An 18477-nucleotide genomic window follows, 5' to 3' on the forward strand; every position below is an offset into this window, starting at 1 on the left:
GGATCTGCTTTCCCCACACGACCCCGGTGATGATCGCGCGATTGGCCACGACTGGGCTGGTGAACTCGATCAGGATCGAGCCCTCCGCCCTTTCACCCGGGCGTGTGAGCCATCCCAGATATTGGATATTCGCCCCTTCGCCCCAGTTGTTCTGCCTGAGCAATTCACCTGCGACGTCGGCCATTGTCTCCGGGGTGAGCTTCATCGACCTCACCGGGATATGATATGCCACCACTCCCCAGGATGGCTCCTGAATCACCGAGCCCGGTCCGAACGCCCTCAGCCACACACGATGCTTGCGAAGGACCTCTGCACCGGCGGCACTGTTGGTGATCATCGCCACATCACCCGAGGGTAGCTTTCGGGCTGCCACAAACGAGGCCTGTCCAGCCAGTACCCCCGAATTTTTGTGTCGGGCAATCGTAGTTCTCTGCCGTTCTGCCCGTTCAACCAGGTCCTTCGGCGTCAGTCCCCGGATTTGATCACGGTTTGAGCCCACCTTGACGATGATCTCGCGGTCTTCGCGGAGCTCGATTTCTGGCACTCCTGGGGACGATGTGCCGTTGCTCCGGATGTTGGGTGCCGCAGCCTTGGCCAGGTCGCGCTGCCATTCTCGGGCTCGGAAGGTGCGCCATGTCGCCGCAGAGTTCGCCGCGGGGGTGGACAAAGTTGTCGATAAGGCGCTCGTGGCTTTCTCAATGGTGTCCATTCGCCGGTTCAGACGGTCAGTGTCGAGGTTGATCTTGGTCAACGCCTCCAGCACCTTGGCCATCCCCTGGCCATCGCCCCGTTGGGCGTTGAGTGCGTACTGGCGGACAGCACGAATATATCCAGTGACATATCGGTCCTCTGAGCCATTGTTTTCGATGTGGTTCAGTACCCTGCGGGCCCCTTCCGCGATGTCGTCCATGGATCGGGGCGGGTCCGCGAGGGCCGTGTTTTTTGATGTTCCTCTCCTGATAGGGGGCAAATTCTGTGCATTCGCACCAGTCGCCATCAGTGCTGCCATTGCCCTTACAAAAAGGGTATCAGATGGTAGCGCTTGAAGTTACGACTACGGTTTCAAAATTTCAGGTCTTTTTAGTTCACCGGGGTCTCAGCGCTGATGAACTTCTGGAAAAATGACCATATAGTCTCCTTATACCCTGAGGACCTGTTTGGGCGTCTAACGAGGTGTGCCTCTACAAAATCGCCACCGGGGAGCTTCGATGCATTTAGTCACGCTACATGGAAGGCGCTCGAAGGCAAGGGATTTAGGGCGCAGCACACGACACTGGAAGATTTACTGGTACGCAGAGTTGGTGACTCTTCAAATGTGTGTCGTCGTGCGCATCTTGTCCCAAAATATTGTTCGCGGAATCTGGATTTCAACCCATTGGAGATCAGAATAGCTGGTGGAACAGAGCGTGGGAAAGCGTCCAAGTGCCACGGTTTTACCAATGGCGTCTGTGATAAAAATTGTGGCAGCAGCATAGCTATGTGGCATTGCCCTTTCTTAGGATAGTGTATTCAGCGCAGCCCTCACGCGCTGGAATCACTATTTTCCAGCGTCCACGGCCTATACATTCTACTCGGCGATGTCTGGTTTTAAATTTTTACGTGTGAGCCCTCAAGTTATATTAAGAAACTGATTCTCGTCGAGCGTCAAAATAGTAACGTATGTACAAATTTCATGATATCTGCAAAATAAACACAATGAAGCTCCCTATTCTCTAGTCTAACACTTGAAATAAGCTGTCGAAGGCATTATGCACTGCGAAATATGGCTAGTAGGAGAAACGGGTCTGGGTTTTGGCAAAGAAAGAGGCAGTACAGTTGTACGAGATTGAGTAGGATGTGAAAGGGTGACATGAACGAGCAAAGAACTGAACCCGGCTACAAAGTTCTTTGCGTGCCTGCCATCCGCTGCCAGATACAAACTAATTTTTCGGATTCCCCAAGACTTGAGTAACTGATCCTGATCATTCAGACTCTATCGGGACGACATGGCTACTCTCAAATCTTCGAAAGAAGCTCTGAAGCGAGCTACAGAGCCGGTTTTCTCCCAAAAGAAGCCATTATCGGACAAACAATATAGCGCTAGCGCTAGCTTGAATATTTTACTGGGAGGCTCGGGATGGGTGACGTACCGAGACTCCCTCATTCCTCAATCATCTCATCTCTTAGCACCTTTCGCCAGATCGCGTGACGGTTCCTCGGTACTAAAATCATGACCCGGCCCGAAAAGCCTACTAAGTGGTTTGCCCATCTATTAGAAGCAAAGGTAGCGAGATACGCTACATTTGAGCCCTAGCAATTGTCTACCGCAAGATTAGGACAATGTCTTTGCTCTACCTCAGAGACGGGATCCTCGCTGTCCGGGTTGGTATGCTCGCCCGACATTTATAGGAAGCCAATCATGCTGCATGAAGACACAGAAAGCGACACATGTAGTTGAAAAGCACTTGACAACAAGAGATTTGATACCATCCTATTCTGCCACAGTATGTATCGCATTATGTCTAATGCATCCTTCCAGAGCGGAGACTATCACCAAAGGGGCACTTGACTATGTCGAAAACCCAGTCAAAGAGGAAACAGTGGCTCCGGTAGACCTTTGCCTGATTTACTCGAGGATCGCTTCCCCACGTGGAAGGCCACTCGGAGAGGACCGGGTGTAAGAAGCCATCGCCTGGGTGATTGTGCGGGTACGATGTCCTTCTATGTATTTTGCAAACGTGACTATGCAGTACTAACCGTGTTAGGGTCAAGCCGCAGGGCCAGATAGTTGAGTGGAACTTATCAAAACTGACTATGGGGCGGGTTCGGAGCCTGCAAATGATATCATTTGGTCCAAAGGTGTCACGGCAAGTGATAAATTCGATCGGAACCGAATCGAACCGAACACAAGGAACGAACTGGAACTGTCCAACAACATATCCAACTCCGCTCCATCAATCGTACCATTGAGGCCAGGATTCCACATAATGAATTATTTCTCCATGGAAGTAGCCACAAGAAAGTGGAACCGCGATCAATTATACCCAAGGGCCATCTTCTCGAAGCCGTGGTCCATCTGAGGCATGACAACAATCCTCCGTTGAAGATTGGAACGAAGCTTGTGGGCGCAGCAAGTTGGGTTCCTAGGTCAGCAGTTGCCGTCGAAACGGAACGCCACGATGGGCATCGTGTGTTACCCCTTTCTATTCAAGAGTCAGGAAAAGGGGCGTGAAGCGAATACGGGGAAACGAATTTCGCTTGGTAGGAAAACCCACTATGATTCTCCTGTACCGCGATAAGGAAAGTCAACTCCATTTCAGAGCATTATCAAAGGCGTGTTTGAATATAGAGAAGCGGATCTGTTTCTGGCCAGCGGAGAGATTTGGATTATCAAAGGAGTTGGCACGATCAGCGGCGAATTGATCGATGATATCGCGAGAGTGTTTGAAGTTTGGGTCGAGGCTGTAGGTTTTGTGCTGAGAGGTTGTAGTTGGGAAACCATAACAACCAGCAAGCTTTGAGGCTGAATTCTCGATGGTGGTGATAAAATCAGGAGCACAGTTGATGTTGCTAACTAGTCCGGAGCGGCGGGTTGAAGCCATGGTGATACGTGACGCGGGGAGATGCAAGGAGGGTGGTTCTGGTAGGTCAAATGATGGAACGGCGCTGGTGTTGGTAGTCAGGATGCTGTTGTTGCAAAAAAGGAAGCTAGACGGTGTTAGCGATGATTCATAAAAAGCCTTGAAATTTGACGGCCGTTAAAAATGTAGGCTGAGGGATATCAAAGGTAGGTGGGTAGAAACAGCCTCGAATTCTGACGGACGTCACTTACAGTAGTGACGAGGGTGGAAAAAATAGAAGAGAAGGTTTGAAAAGGGGGAAGTTCCCTAATCTAGCACTTGTGAGGTTATTGACCTCTACAAGCTTACTTTCTGACGGACGCCAGAAAGTCTAGGTACGGGATGTTAGTCGATGTATGTCTTTAGTATAGTCTCTACACAAGAATATGCATACAGATATTATTCACTAACGTAGTTCATTCAAGTTGGCTGCAGTGTGGTATGATCTAAAGATAGTGACAACATTAAAGACAACGTGTTAACAGTGCCACCGGTGGCTCACCGTTGAACTTGACCCCGACGATGACTGTGAAGTCTAGACCATGGAAGTTGATCTAGCAGTTCTTGCCCTGGATCTCATCAACACGGAGCTTGACCTTGTGGAAAGCATGATCCTCGTCGTTCTGGAGATCGGCCAGGAGCCGCCGGTGTGGTTGACCAGAGACTTGCCCCTAGCGGCTCCTGCTGAATTATAAACAAGTGAGAATTGGAGTTAGTGATGCATTGGCCAATTTATATCGTAAGTGATATAATGGTATTAGAATGCTCATAAAAGCTTCACTTTCTGAATTAAATTGAAGTTTCTTTCGCATGGATATCTCTGATTTAACCCTCACTTTCTAAGTTACGTTAGAAAGTGTGATAAGATAGGATTAAGGTGACGAATGCTCACATTAGATGATACTGAAGATATACTCAATAATCACAAAACTATGGTCGGAATTTATCAAACGTAATGAATACTTGGTTGGTCTTGATACTCACTGAAACACCTATAATTTACCACATTTTATCATGACAACTCAGCGATCTATCCATCATTATTATGAAAATAATGTATAGATGGGAAATTTCAAGGTCTATTGATGCCGATGCTGTTCGTGTTTCGCGCCTCTAACTGCTGAGCTTTCAGCATTGATTGTAGTGGCGATACCGGTGACAGTAGCTTACTAGCGGCCTGAGCTGTTTAAAAAGCTTCGGAAAGTAGACTGCTGGATTTGCTGTTCGGCGGCCGATAATCCTAGCTGCTTCCTACGACCGCCATAGCTAGTCGGTGGAATCCCGTCATGCTGGTCAAGCAAACTTGGCGCATATTCTTGAAGAACGTGAGATATATCGGCAAAATGTCTCTTTTGCGCATAAAACTCCAAAATAAATTGGAATGCTAGAGTATATTTAAAATGAGTTGCTTCAGCGTGTTGGTGTTAACCAATACTAGAACCTTGCCCTGCGCAGCCCTTTCCTCACCCCAAAATAAATGTCTACTGTGGGGCTTTGTCTATCACAAGGGCATTTAAAAGCCCAAAAATGGTTCCATTATGCCGAAAACGACGTATCAAGTGATTATAATAAGTCTTTAACTAAAGCCTGAGCTTGACCTGGTATCGACTGTAATTTTTTTGATCTGTTGCCCTTCAAGTCAATTGTACGTATTCGGAAGATGTCCAATGCCAGGCCCTGAATTGCAACGATGCCAAACCGGCCGGCTAACACGAAATTCGTCATCCACAATAGAAAGCCTGTTTTAATGAGAAGCATTCGGAGTGATAATTAATAATTGTGCATGTGCAAGGAAGTTTTGGCCGCCCATTGGCAAGAAGCAATTAGTCTGCAACCCTCTCAAAAGATCAGTATCCAATCAATCATCTATCCAATGTAATCATTGGATAGTAGGACAACATATTAAACGGCTATAGCAATAATCAGTCAGCGAAATGCCCTCAAGTCAGTGGGATTTGCCATCCGTAATAATGTAGTTGACAAGAAGGACGTCGACAAAAAGGACAATAAGCTGAAATGCTTCGAAGTCGAGAATCTAATAGTACTCAGTAATAATTTGCACAATTTAAATAAACCTTGCGGGAAATCAAGTCGGAAATCAGTATTTATACATACCAGGCCCTCTGCCCATAGCCCAGCCAGGTACGACGATCCAAGGAAGAACCTCCAGCGCGATTTGTATATCAGAGCCCACGGCTATACCAATGGCAATGTCCATTTCATCTTTGCAGGCGACAGTGACTGCGGTGGCGTGTTTGGCGGGGTTGCCGACGATACGTACGTAGGAGGACGGGACCGACGAACGTCCTGCCGATGTCGCCGGTTGCGGGGAGTGCGTCGATGGAGCTGACCATGAACTCCGCATAGACAGCTACAATGGCAGGTAGAACGTCCCGTGTGATTAATGCGACCAGGATGGTCAGCTGCAGCTGCTCAGGCTCGTCATCGCGGTCTTGCATCTGAGCTTGTTGCGCGTTTACCTCCATGGATGCAGCGGCCATTTTGGCTATCTGATCGTTCCTGCACTTGGAATCGCCTTTGGCGATCCTTTGGCAGCGTTTGCCAGTCTTCGGACTTGGGCGGTTGTATATCTCGACGCGGGCCTTTAGCTGGAAGAGCAGGTAGCAGCCGTAGGTGATCAGGAGGAAGACACTGGTACCTCGGGAGAGAGAGGAGGCTTTGCCCCCATCGGTGGTGGGAGTCAACTGGTAGAAGGCCATCGGAATGATTAAACTACCCCCAGCCGGCGCCGGCAAACTAGCCGTAGTCTGGGCAGCAGTGACGTTAAAATGCTGCTCCACTCGACCAATACCGCCAAAGAAGCAACACATCCCCAGAACGAGCAAAAAGTTCAAAAAATTACTTCTAAGCAACGAAGACTGCACAACCAAAACCTCCTTCTTTGCCAGCTCGATGACTGCAACGATCAATTCAACTGAATGTCCAAACACTCAATAATCCACCGACCACTTCAGCAGTCCGTAGCGCAATTTCCTACGTCGCGTCACTCAGCTTCGTGGCCAGTGAAATAATTGCAATTAAGTTCACAGTAAAGACCGCAATCTTCTTTGCCTTCACAACATGCAGTGTGATCCTGGCTGGCGCAGCATAAAAAAGCACAATGGCCCAAGAATTCAAGGTCGTGGCGCGCAACTGCGGCGCCACAGTGACTTTCGATTCATCTAGCGATGTGTTCTCATCAACTTTGCGTCAGAATCACCATATCGATTGGGGCTTTTTACACGTCCCGGCACAGCTACGGGCTTGTATCTCAGCATCAACGGCTCCTCCGACCACAATCGAGGCTGTGTAACATAGCCTTGATTGCGAGTCATGCTGGGCAATAGTGATCCATGCGGTCGCTCTTTTCAGCCATGGCGCCTGACTATTGCAAACTATGCGGTTAGTCATTAGCTTGGCTTTCTTAGATATAGAACCTTGCCTTGCACGCAAAACAAGTTGCCTAAGTCTGGTATCATTCGGTCCAGATGTCTCGATCGCTTGTACTGCTTAACTGATGCCGCCTTTTAGGCGGTATTAGCGCCGGTGCAGCGGCTAGCTACTGACCAACCCCGAATTGTTTACTCGGAGAGGATCTAGGCAGAGTTCAGCACTCCGTTCCATAATTGATGTCGATACATGTACACCCCTACGTCTTGTAGATGGGAAAACAAATGGTACATATCACATGGGCCATGCTTTTCTGTATTGTATTCACACTCCATAACGGTTAAAAGCAAGTCAGTAATTGGAACTCGCGCGGGATGCCAAGTATACCTGGCATGTTAGTAAAAGTACCGCGGCTATGGTGATACTATGTCGATATTCCTGGTTTCCGGCTAACCACGCATACTCTACTAGCAGGCCGCATACTTCAGAGTTATCACAAGCGAGAGTGCCTTTGTGTTTTATGGCCAGAGTTTACCGGCATCAGCAGTTTTGTAAGCGAGGCATTGTTGAAACACAATAGGCCATGGAGGGCGTGACGGTATAGATTGAGCTAACATAACACACTAAATCTACGGCTTTAGAACCTACATTGCCAGTGGAGGAGATCACAGCCAAGTGACAATCAAATCACAGTTAACTTCATTATGAGTCTGCATTCGTTGTCCAGTAAATTTAGGCCCAGACATATCTTGGTTAAGATAATCTCATATCCAGAATGTGTTGTGTACTTTGAATGCATGATTTATAGAAGAGGAAGTAATTTGTCGGCACTAGATGTGTTCTGGACAACTCGATCTTGTCCGTGGAGGACGCTGGCTAGTTAAACGCGACTGAATATAAAATACAAAACCAAGAAGAAACTCAGGATGCTCTCTTTTCATGCGCGAGGAGACAATTGCATGCCCACTGCCTTGAATCTTGAAACCATGAAGCCTGGGCTACAATTTGCCTCCCAATCCTCATCGAAATCTGACTTCGGGCCGTGAAGATTGGATGGATACTCCTCTTCCTGGAATGGCATGCAAATGCTGCAGGGACCGCCGTTCTCTAGACCCAATGATCTCCCATCCTTATTCAATCCACACGAACAGGTCGGGGTTAACATCACTCCTGATGTGGTGCAAGGGCAAGAGCCTAACAAGAAATTGCATGGGACGCACTTGTAGTAAGCGCGGCTGATACCTTCGTCGGAGTTATCGAGGGGTGTAGATAAGCGAATGCCAGGCAGTCCGCATTGTTGGCATTTCCTCTGGGATGGACACTTCGTATATTGTATCATTGCTGGCAAGTGACGACTTTTGAAAGTGGTCTAGTATATGATATAATCAATAGCTAGTGATGTGGAGAACTTGTCCAATTTCATAATCGCAAAGTTAAGCTACAGAAGGAATCATCCCGATTTATAACACTTTTTCTTGGGGATGGGGGAATGATTGTTACATATCCTTTGGACAGGCAGCATATTGCCAAATCACGTAAACTTCTGAAGATTTTCAGACTAAATTAAGACGTAAGCAAAGCCAAGACCGGATGAGTGAGGTTAGATGAAAACGTTGTAGCGACGGACAACTGGATTTGTCGGGTGTTCTTACAATTCCCCCGCATGAGCCAAATCACCCATGATATTTGAAATATTATACAATGGGTTCATTATCACTGCCAATCTCCTTGTTGCTGACGCACTTCCCTACAAAGGCCAGAAGACTCGGAATAGCCGCGATGAAAGTACTGTTACCGAGCGTAGCGGCATCTACCACTGTGAGATGAGTGCCCGATATGCTGAGACCCCATCGTTTTCTCGTTAATTTCTCATTTCGATTTTCATTCTCTGACAGAAATTTTTTCGTTGCGAAGCAATGATCTTCCGTTCGATAAGCGCTTTTAGGTATACCCGTCGAAACTTTAGTAAGTTACCTTATTTTCCTAGGTGGCTGGTGGTCGAAGTGGTCGGCCGTCGGTTTGCGCCAAAGAGAGGTCTGGCGGATTGGGGTCCTGCCCACCTCTATATCAAGGCGTAGTAGGTTCGAATCCTATAGCCGCCAAATTCTTATCCTTCCGGGGGTAAGGATGACCACGTCGGAGGAGGGGAGGCTTAGATATCGCTCAGTGTATGGGAGAGTTTAGGGGGGTAATGGAGCATAGTTCTCATTCATGCCTCTCCCTTCGCATACTCTATGCTAAGTGTGGCACTGAATTTCCTAAGGTTTTTGAAACTTTTCCTTAGGGCCCGCGTTACCCCGGTGGAGCGGTACGGAATTGTGATTAGTGCGATCCCACACATAAGGAGAGCACCGCCTGTATCTAAGCCGGAGAAAGTCTGCATAGCGCCTAACAAGACAAGAGGGAAGCTCCACCAGACTATAATAGATCACATCATCATCATCACCTTATTTTCCTAACTAGGTTATGTTCATCATTATTTCGGTACCTGTGTGATTTACGCAGAAATACATCATGACCTGCCAGCCGCTCGCCATCATATCACGTAGAATCTCGAACCGCCCTGTCATTCTTCTGTACATCGCGTCAGTATTTGAAGAGCGTTGCAAAGTACTACATTAATCTAGCCACACAACTCACTGATTGATGCATAAATGATGGCTTACTATTCTAATAGGTGTTCCCAGACCAAAAGAGTGGGCAGATCTGAAATAGCCAGGTTTGGAGTGGAGGGCTTATGGTTAGGCCTAAGCCTAAATCTACCACCTTTTGGGCGGTGGAGTGGCTGAAAGACAAATACGGCTACCTAGTGATCTCAAATTTCGTCATCTTTGTCAGAAAAGATATCCAAAGAGCTAATTAAACTGACCCTCCTCCATTGTCATATTTGAATTTGATGGGCTGCTACCATGCAGTTAACATATCGAGAACAGGGCTGTGCAGGTTGCAAAAATTATGTTAAGCCCTAATGATTCTATCGTCCTTCTGCATAATCCGATCGCCAAATACCAGGGTAACTGATGCGGCATGAATTGATGCAAGTCAGTCAACTCATAGCTCTGATCAGTTTCAGAGCCCGACATATACGAATCGGAATTGTGTGCAATAGTGACCCTTGTTCCCTAACATTCTCTGGCAGCTTTTCTTGTACAGCCTAGAGAACGGACCGTTGCTCACCTAATTGACTTCGAAGGTGATTATTTCGCGGTTCGTCAGGGAGAATGAGAGTTAGTTTTCTTCAAATCTTCAATCTCTACAGCTTGGTCTTATCATGCTTTTTCACAGCGCGGCTGGTCAAAGTTAACCAACCAGCTTCGTAAAAGCACCAGCTTCGTAAAAGCACCAGTTTCGTAAAAGCACCAGCTTCGTAAAAGCGTTTCACCATCAATTAAAGATGTAGCCTATGACTCCGATATAAATTCGACAAATGAAATACTGGGTTGAATCAAGCAAATAACATCCCTCCCAAGAGCCATAATCCCAAGATATACACGCCGACTTGCCCCGCCACCACAATTAATCCTATAGTCTCCACTGGCCGAAATCGCAGTTGATCACGCCGCATCTTGGCTTCTTGCTTGGTGAACTTTTGCAGACGTGGCACATGTTTGAATTCAAACTTTCTTCCATGTAGGAGGTGTGTGCTCATCATGGTTGATAACACCAATTGTTTAGATTTCTGTTATGGTAGATGAACCTAATCAGCATGTTCAAGGCAATATTCCTTTTAATGGACAGCAACTCACCCGGATCATCAGTCGATCAAAAGCAGGAATCCACTGCTGCAACGTAGATATCACTACGAGCAAGGTACAACAGCCTCGAAACGCAATTCGAGATACTGCGCTCGGCCGCGAGAATCCCATTGTATCGGCTAGCTTATCCCCGCTCAAAGCTCGACAGCCCGTCTCGATGAAACCTCTGGAGACGTTGATACCGGGATAATCCTGGATGGTAGAAATAAAATTCATACCAATCGCCTTAGATGCTTGTGTTGGCTCTGGCTCACAGAGCATAACACTCTCCATCATCGCTTTGGCTCTATTGATTCCATCGAAGTATTCATGCGGTGTGCCCATAAGGTACGCGATGTATCGAAACAAGGCTAAAAAGTCTGCCGACTCATCCGCGCCAGGCTGAATACCAATGGCAGGAAGCTGGCGGAAGAGGGGCATGCAAGAAAAGATGCACGTTGCGTGAATTGCATCTCTGAGGTTGACCGGTGTCCCATACTGAACTTGGTCAAAATAGCTCGGGTCTTGCTTCATCAGCTCCAGGATGCGGTGGCGCACCGTCACATGCAGCAGGCGCACGCGCACCGTGGAGATAAACCCTTCACCATTTGGTTTGATCGAATCGAGCGAGCTCGTCACCTGTAGCAGCCAGAGGAACGTCTCAAGGAATCGCCTTTGAAGCACGTTGACGGAAAAGCCGCCCGTCCGCACGAGCACTTCGGTTCCTCCAGCGATGGTCTAGACCGGTCAGCAGCCATACATTATACAAGATGTATAGAGGGAGAGGGCCTACCGCAGTACCACCCAAAAACCCCTGTAGTGCAAGTCCGGCAAGGTTGGGTGCTAAATAGCGATAGAGGAATTTCTGACCCCGCTCAATTTGTACCCAGTCTACCCATTCTGGAACCGTATGTATCTCCTCCCAGAAACCCCGAAGAGTCTCATCGTTCTCATGGTTTACCTTTAACATACCGTACAGGTCACGGCGGCACAGCAGGCCCAGAGCTTGCAAATGCTCTACCACAGCCACCGCAACATCATCAGCCTGCTCTCGCAATGGCTTCAGCTCCTCGGCTGTCAGATGATTTTCAGTCCATTTGAAGGTATGATTCCAGACAGTCTTTTTGTCGCCATGGGCTGGAGCGTGCGGGTTCATATTCGGGAGTATGATTAGTTGTTGGATGGTTTGTTCAATGTCAGACGGAGACACGCTTTGGCTGAGAGTCCTTTTCATACTTCTGTGCTTGCTGCTAACAGCGGGTTATATAGCTTGTGAGGCTTTGTAGATAACGCAATAGTTATCAAACTTAGTACGCACCTATGACTTAATTTCGGGTCATACTTGAGAACACGTTTACGCGCACGACACGCTATGGTGGAGTAGCCGGGGATTCTGGCCCCATATGATGCTACGTAGATATGGGAGCCACCAAAGCAGACTTGACTACATGTATCACGGGATATTTTCTCCACTGATTGGGTCAGAGCTATATTAAGCGGCCGAAGTCCTCTTCACCGAGACCATTCCACTAATATTTTTGTCTGACTACAGCATGTCCGTGTCACCCTCTTCATTAGTCCGTCAATTGATCGGACGCTGCATTGGCCAGCAAATCAAAATTCCATTCTTGTCCAAACTTTTCCCTGGATGGCATGCTCGTTTCAATCATAACGATGACGCAGGCATACAATATGATCTGGACCAGTTCCAGCAAGTGTAAGTATCATACCACACCTTTTACTGCCGTGGTGGGAACTCACTTTCTCCAGTTGGATAAAAAGTCCCGTCGCTCTTGAACGAAACCGACGGACCGATTCTGTCTTTTTTGCCCGGAGCGTTTTCCCTGAGGCTGCGACTGAAGACCTGAAAATTGCGGTCATATGGATTTCCTGGGTATGTCCGAAGGTCTTTCTGTATGACTTGGGAGAGACATCTTGCTCACCAAATTGCTTCTGAAGCTATACTTCTGGGACGATGGTAGGAATGCATGGTCGCTTTTCAAAATGGGCGCTAATATCCACTCGAAAAGCTCTTGACTTTAATGAGTTAGACAGAACGTTGGACCAGATCAGCAGCTACCGAGAAGAGATTCTTTTGTGCATACAGCACAGCCTACTGCCCGGTGATCAGAAAGAAGACGTAGATCCGGTGCATATTGCACCAAATTGCCCGGCTGCCCAGGCCTGGTACAAGATTGGGGTCCAGATCCGGCGTAAGGTCACGGCAGGTAAATTGTAGATTTAATAATTGGAAGCAAGTTGCTTTTTTAACATGGTACAATCCTCTGACAATCTGGCCCTCCAGCGTCCTCCCAGAAATTCATGCATGACTGTTTACGTGAATATGTCACCGCTACAATCGAACTCCAGATGCATTGCGACAATTTTGAGATTATGGATATTGATTCGTACCTGGCAATTCGAATGAAAACATCCGGCGTCTATCCAACAATCTCAATGTACCTGTACAGACCCCAGAGGTTTTTTCCGGAAATTACCAATGCTAATAGGACTGCGAAGGTTAGCATCCCGGTCTGAGCCACCCGAGTGGTTCTTTTCCCATCAATTGGTTAAAGGTGCACTCCTAGAAATGAATCGAATTGTTTCAGTGTGAGTGCTTGACGATGAAATCCAACTCATGTCAAGTTACTCATAGTTTCTTCGCACAGTTACAACGATATTGTCTCTGCCCATCACGAGATAGTAGGTGCCCATACTCGGCACGCAAGCCTTAAACTGGTGATTGGAGGCTGATTGCTGCAGGCGTCCGGACATATCGACAATATCATCCCGTTACTGATGCACCACTATGGCCTTTCCGCACAAGGCGCAGTGAACGAGGCAGTTCGTATAATCAAAGACTCCTTCGCCGGCTTTCACTGTTTTGAAGCCGAGATTATTGCCCTTGGGAAAGAGCATGATATCACCCGGGAAGTTTCGGCATTCTTGAAGGGCTGCATTGACCTTTGTATGGGTGCTATTCAATGGACGTCAGTATTCGCAACCCGAATCATCCTTCGCTGATCCATCAATGCAAGCAACTGATGATTGAGGTGTTAGATATCATATCAAAAGATACTTTGATTATTCACCGAGTATGGGCTCTGTCGAAATGTCAGTCGTTCTCGGCCCCCCTTAGAGCCGGTGATTTGATACGGAACGCCCAGAAACCGGGCAAGCCCCATCATGGGGCCTACAATCAAGCGAGGTATAAGTTTCTGAAATATCTGGAACACGAGGGTCCGCCGGAAGTGAAGGGCTTGATGATTTCAATTACGAGTTACTAGAAGACAATAGATCGTCTGTATCTGCAAGTCGAGGACTTTCAACATTCACGCTATAATATATGGACCAAAGTGCGACTGGTTAGCAGATTCTGGTTGTGAGAAAGACCAAAGGCGTACCGTAAATGCGCTCGTCTGGAGAAAACAAGCCTTACAACATTGGCGCTGTATGTCTCATGCAAATTCTATACGGCTTCGTACCATCGCTGCTAATTGGTATGGGGATGCATTACGTGGGCAGTATCCTAGTTTTCCCGTCTCACTGTGAATACTACCTCGCAATATTTTGATTTTAGTCTGACGCTGCTCTTCAAAAACAAAACTCGGTGAAGGTAGGTACTGTAGCAAAACCCACAAACTCATAAACCAATATTAGGGCAGGAGTTATCCAAGCTGCGGACCACGAAATAGCTGAATGCTCTTCTGTGGTCACGTAGATCCTTTTTTTTTTTGGCTTTGAAGTCCCTTTTTCCGTTTCTTCGCAGCTAGAGCCCCCTCTTTCTCCACTTTCCAAGTCTAGGCAATGTAGAATCCCTAATTGTAGCTACCCCAAATGTAGATTGTTCAAATATAGATAATCTTGATGATATATAAGGGGGCAAAGTGATTTTTCACCCCTGTTCCTTCCGATAGGGTAGCTGCGAGAATAAGTCTCTACAAACCTCGGTTTGTATCATATGATGTGATTTTGTGGTAAACAGTGGGCGAAGGCAAAGGCGTTGCCCGGACAGGCCAAAAGAGAATTCTGATGGATGATAAGTAAGATCGCAACAAATCGTTAACTGCGACGTCGTAGTGCATGATATGATCGTAATATTTGCCTCGGGCGATGTATTATGTTGTAAACCTGCAGAAGCATGACATTACTCTGACCTTTGTAAAACTTGAGGATACCAGTCGATAAGATTGCGTTGTCTTAGGTTAGATATTATTGTGTAAATTCAGCAAATCGCCCTATTTCGCCAACTTAAATTAAACAGTCCCACAAACACATCTGTATACGTAGCACATGCATTCGAGGCCACCATCCCCTTCCTGCTGCTTCTAGCCATATTAAACAAATTGACCATGCGAAATGTCGGGTTGCACGCTCCCCCTCAGTTGCAAGCTTGGAAGGCTGTCCATGAAAATTCAACTTCCTCCTTCTCAGTCAGCATCTAGATAGCTGACGGTAATACTTACCTTCGTAATATGCTATTAAGGTTGAAAAAGACATTGCGAAAAAGGTGTTGTTTACAGTTGATTCGCTGGAGACGTCACTTGTCACTATGATTAGGCGCGCGATTTATGTGATATCTTGCGGTTTCCAACAAAATTGAACTAGATTCAAGCAATTGTATCTGCCAGTACGATACCGTGAGGAATGGCGAAGTTGGACGGGTATATCCATCGATCCGACGCCTGTTAATCCTCACACAACGGGTGAGAAAGAAACACAGGTTAATTTCAACAGCAAGCCACATGGACTGTTATAGAAAGATTTAGCCCTGTATTGCTAGCTCAGACGTGGGATAGAAGCAACAGTGGCGCGATTTTTGGTAGATTGGAGGATAAAGAAATTGTATTATGATACAGTAAGAAAGAATAATCAATCCCTTTAATTTAGGTACAGTGGCTGCAGCTAAAACAAACAATGATTAGCAACCATGCACTAAGTTTTTTCGTTCTTGTGCCCCCTTTGTCCGCACCCAGTCACGCCGTATTTTGGCTCCGTAGGCCGGGCGGCATTTCGGGACCCAGTTCTCCCTAGTATATAGTGCAATGACGGCAAACATCTTCCGAGTACTAATTACGGATAATCAGGGCTGAGGTCTGCGTTTCGGCATTGGAGTTTGTGCTTGCCTGCCTGAGGACACCAGTCTACATGATGGAGTCCAGTCAGGTCGCTTTTCAACACCGTCCGCGCTTTGAAGGTTAGAATAAACAGACCTCCCCAAGCCAGGTATGAACTAGTGTCGGAGTAATATTCAGGTGATATTGACAGGTATAAATCGTAAAGTGGAAGCAGTAACCTGTATCGGATGAGAAAGGAACCCCGTCCGAATCTGTATTATATACAGATGGTTAATATTTCCATACAGCCGTAGAGAAGTCTGAGGCTATAGTAGCGGATTCACCATGGCCAAGCCTGAAAGTAGAACATATCAATCTATATCCGCTCCTTTACTTCAAGCAAAAGCACCCATGGGACTGTAAAAGGCCATGGATACTGCGAAAGACTGTTGGTCCCCCACGAGGATTGCATGTAGATTGATCTGCCTCACTGGGTAGCTCAATGTGGTCGGAATTTGAGGTGTTGCTCCTTTGCATTCAACTAACCTGCTACAGCTGATAAACACATTGAAAGCGGCTGCTTACAAAGGGAGTCTTCGACAAATACTTGAAGATCAATAGGACAATCACTGATGAACCTTAATTATCATTGCAGGTGCGTAGATGAGGAAAGCTAGGAGCAATATGTGAAGCCAGGCAACTATAGTGATCAACGCCGTAGAGCTCCTGGCAAGGAGATACATGTACTGTGTATTGAACATGATGCATCGAAAAGTTGAGGACAGTATGGAGACGCTCCGACGTGAACAATAGCCAGAAGGATAGTGAAATTCGACGGACCTCAATTGTGAGCTAGTGTTATCTGTGGAAATTCACCGATTGCTCCGGCGGAGTCTCCTGGGGCGTGCCCTGTCGTGGACAAGTTGCATGGCGGGGCGATAGCGCAGATTTGCAACCTTCAATGCTGTAGAATTGGCGAAGAAAATCCGGGAATGATAATGCTTTCGGGGATGGAGCCGACGGGGATGGAGTCGACTGCATCGAAGATGTTGGGCTAATTGGCGTTTGCGCTTGTGAGATCGGCTCATGGCTTGAGGCAGGACTAGTCACTTGGCCTTGAGTGATGAGGCTGAGGTTCAGACTCATGGTTGCTGATTGATTTTGGTGTCTGGGAATCGATCTCTGGAAATTAGCCAGTGATCCAGAGAATGGTTGGTGATGAGAGGAGGTCTTATACTCGACTTGTGCGCAATTCATGTGTTTCTAGTGGGTTGTGGGTTACCACACAATCTGCGTGCCATACAGGGTGGACTTCCGGACGGTAAAATTCCGATAGCCATTAGGGACTTGACAATACATGTACATTCCGGCGCATGCGGCCCTCTATCTGAAGCTTCTTAGGCCATGACGCGCTAACTACGTATTTCTCATTCTTTGGCCCTATGTTTATGGAGCATTGACGGCCATTTTACGTGCTGTTTAGGGCATCATTTGAATCTCTGGAGTCAATCACAACATAAAAAATCCAAGCAGCCACATGGCTTCCAATCTTGGCTTGTTCAAACATATGATGCCGTCTTCTACAGGATTCCCAAGCGGTGGTGCCCTCGACTTGATGGTTACTAGCCTGCGAATGAATCGACAGTGCGCCCCTACGCCATCTGACACTAGCAACATTGCCATCGGTAGCCACAAGAGGGATCCGGAAATGTATAGATGACGATGAAATTAGGAAAACGCAGACTGCGCAGCAAGCTCTGATGTCTTACGGAGGCTACGATTATGGCCGCGATAACGGAAGGTATATGTTGATAAACATGGTCAACTATTGGGCCGAGATTGTCCCGTAAACCCGAGAAAAGGCGTTAGGTTGATGAGGGAACCTTCCATAATTTTTTTTTATTAGTGATCAACACCTCCATGCTCCCTGTACCAGCGGCCACCCCCCGCCAATAGGGCCATATTGTAGCGTTAGTGGTTGTTTATTTGCAACGTTAGCGTTTTGATACGGAAGGCTAGAGTTATCGCGACACGACGGTAGCAGCTCCGACAGCTAACGTTTCATTCCTGCACTGGTGAGCTCAATCTGTTGTGCCAATTCCGAATTGCCGACTTCCAAAGACTGTTGCTAAGATTTAGGTGGGCAGCTACCTGTAACTCGGTACGGGCCCTTAGCAATGACGAACCTCGAGTGAATCTTCACGTACACTTGGGCTGGGGGCTAGTGTATCTATACTGATGTATGAGACGTACTCAACTGTACGCTAATGTCGTGCAATTATCTGTGTAATGCTGAACCATATACTGCAACATCATACACGGTGGATTCAAGTACTTTGGCAGACCCAGGGTTCGCAGCCAGCAGCTACCATTACCTAATGACTTGCTGCATAATTTCGGATAGAAAGAGGCGGCAGGAAGGTAGAAAGGCAAACTGCAAGTAATCGATTCTTTCGAATCCTCGAGCAGGTACGTAAGCCGGCGAGATCACTTGCTCCTGCCGGTGTTAGTGGCGCGACCGCACCCTTATAAAACCAAGCGCCAGAACCAAAGAGACCCGACCGACGTTAACTTCTCCTTTCCCGCATTACTGCTCTGGTTTGGCCCTTGTGTATCAGCCTTTTCATTTTCTAATAACCCACTCGACGAATTTGTCTGCACGAATGATACCTACTTTCACTATAAGAATACGACATC

The 18477-nt window shown here is 47.2% G+C and overlaps 2 protein-coding genes across 2 annotated transcripts; both read right to left on the reverse strand.

The window, feature by feature from the left end:
- Positions 1-5818: 5818 nt before the first annotated feature.
- On the reverse strand, positions 5819-6934 carry N7508_011122 (uncharacterized protein; the record flags this gene model as incomplete). The annotated part of the gene is given in 3 exon segments (XM_058469182.1): positions 5819-6534; positions 6608-6802; positions 6820-6934. The coding sequence occupies 3 exon segments, from the start codon at positions 6932-6934 to the stop codon at positions 5819-5821; spliced, it is 1026 nt and encodes a 341-aa protein (XP_058314160.1).
- A 3737-nt stretch (positions 6935-10671) lies between these two features.
- On the reverse strand, positions 10672-11879 carry N7508_011123 (oxygenase MpaB family protein; the record flags this gene model as incomplete). Its single annotated transcript, XM_058469183.1, has 3 exons — positions 10672-10686; positions 10736-11461; positions 11517-11879. The coding sequence occupies 3 exons, from the start codon at positions 11877-11879 to the stop codon at positions 10672-10674; spliced, it is 1104 nt and encodes a 367-aa protein (XP_058314161.1).
- Positions 11880-18477: the final 6598 nt, after the last annotated feature.

The sequence above is a fragment of the Penicillium antarcticum genome (assembly GCF_028974205.1).
Source record: "Penicillium antarcticum strain IBT 31339 chromosome Unknown utg000010l_segment0_segment0, whole genome shotgun sequence".
NCBI lineage: Eukaryota > Fungi > Ascomycota > Eurotiomycetes > Eurotiales > Aspergillaceae > Penicillium > Penicillium antarcticum.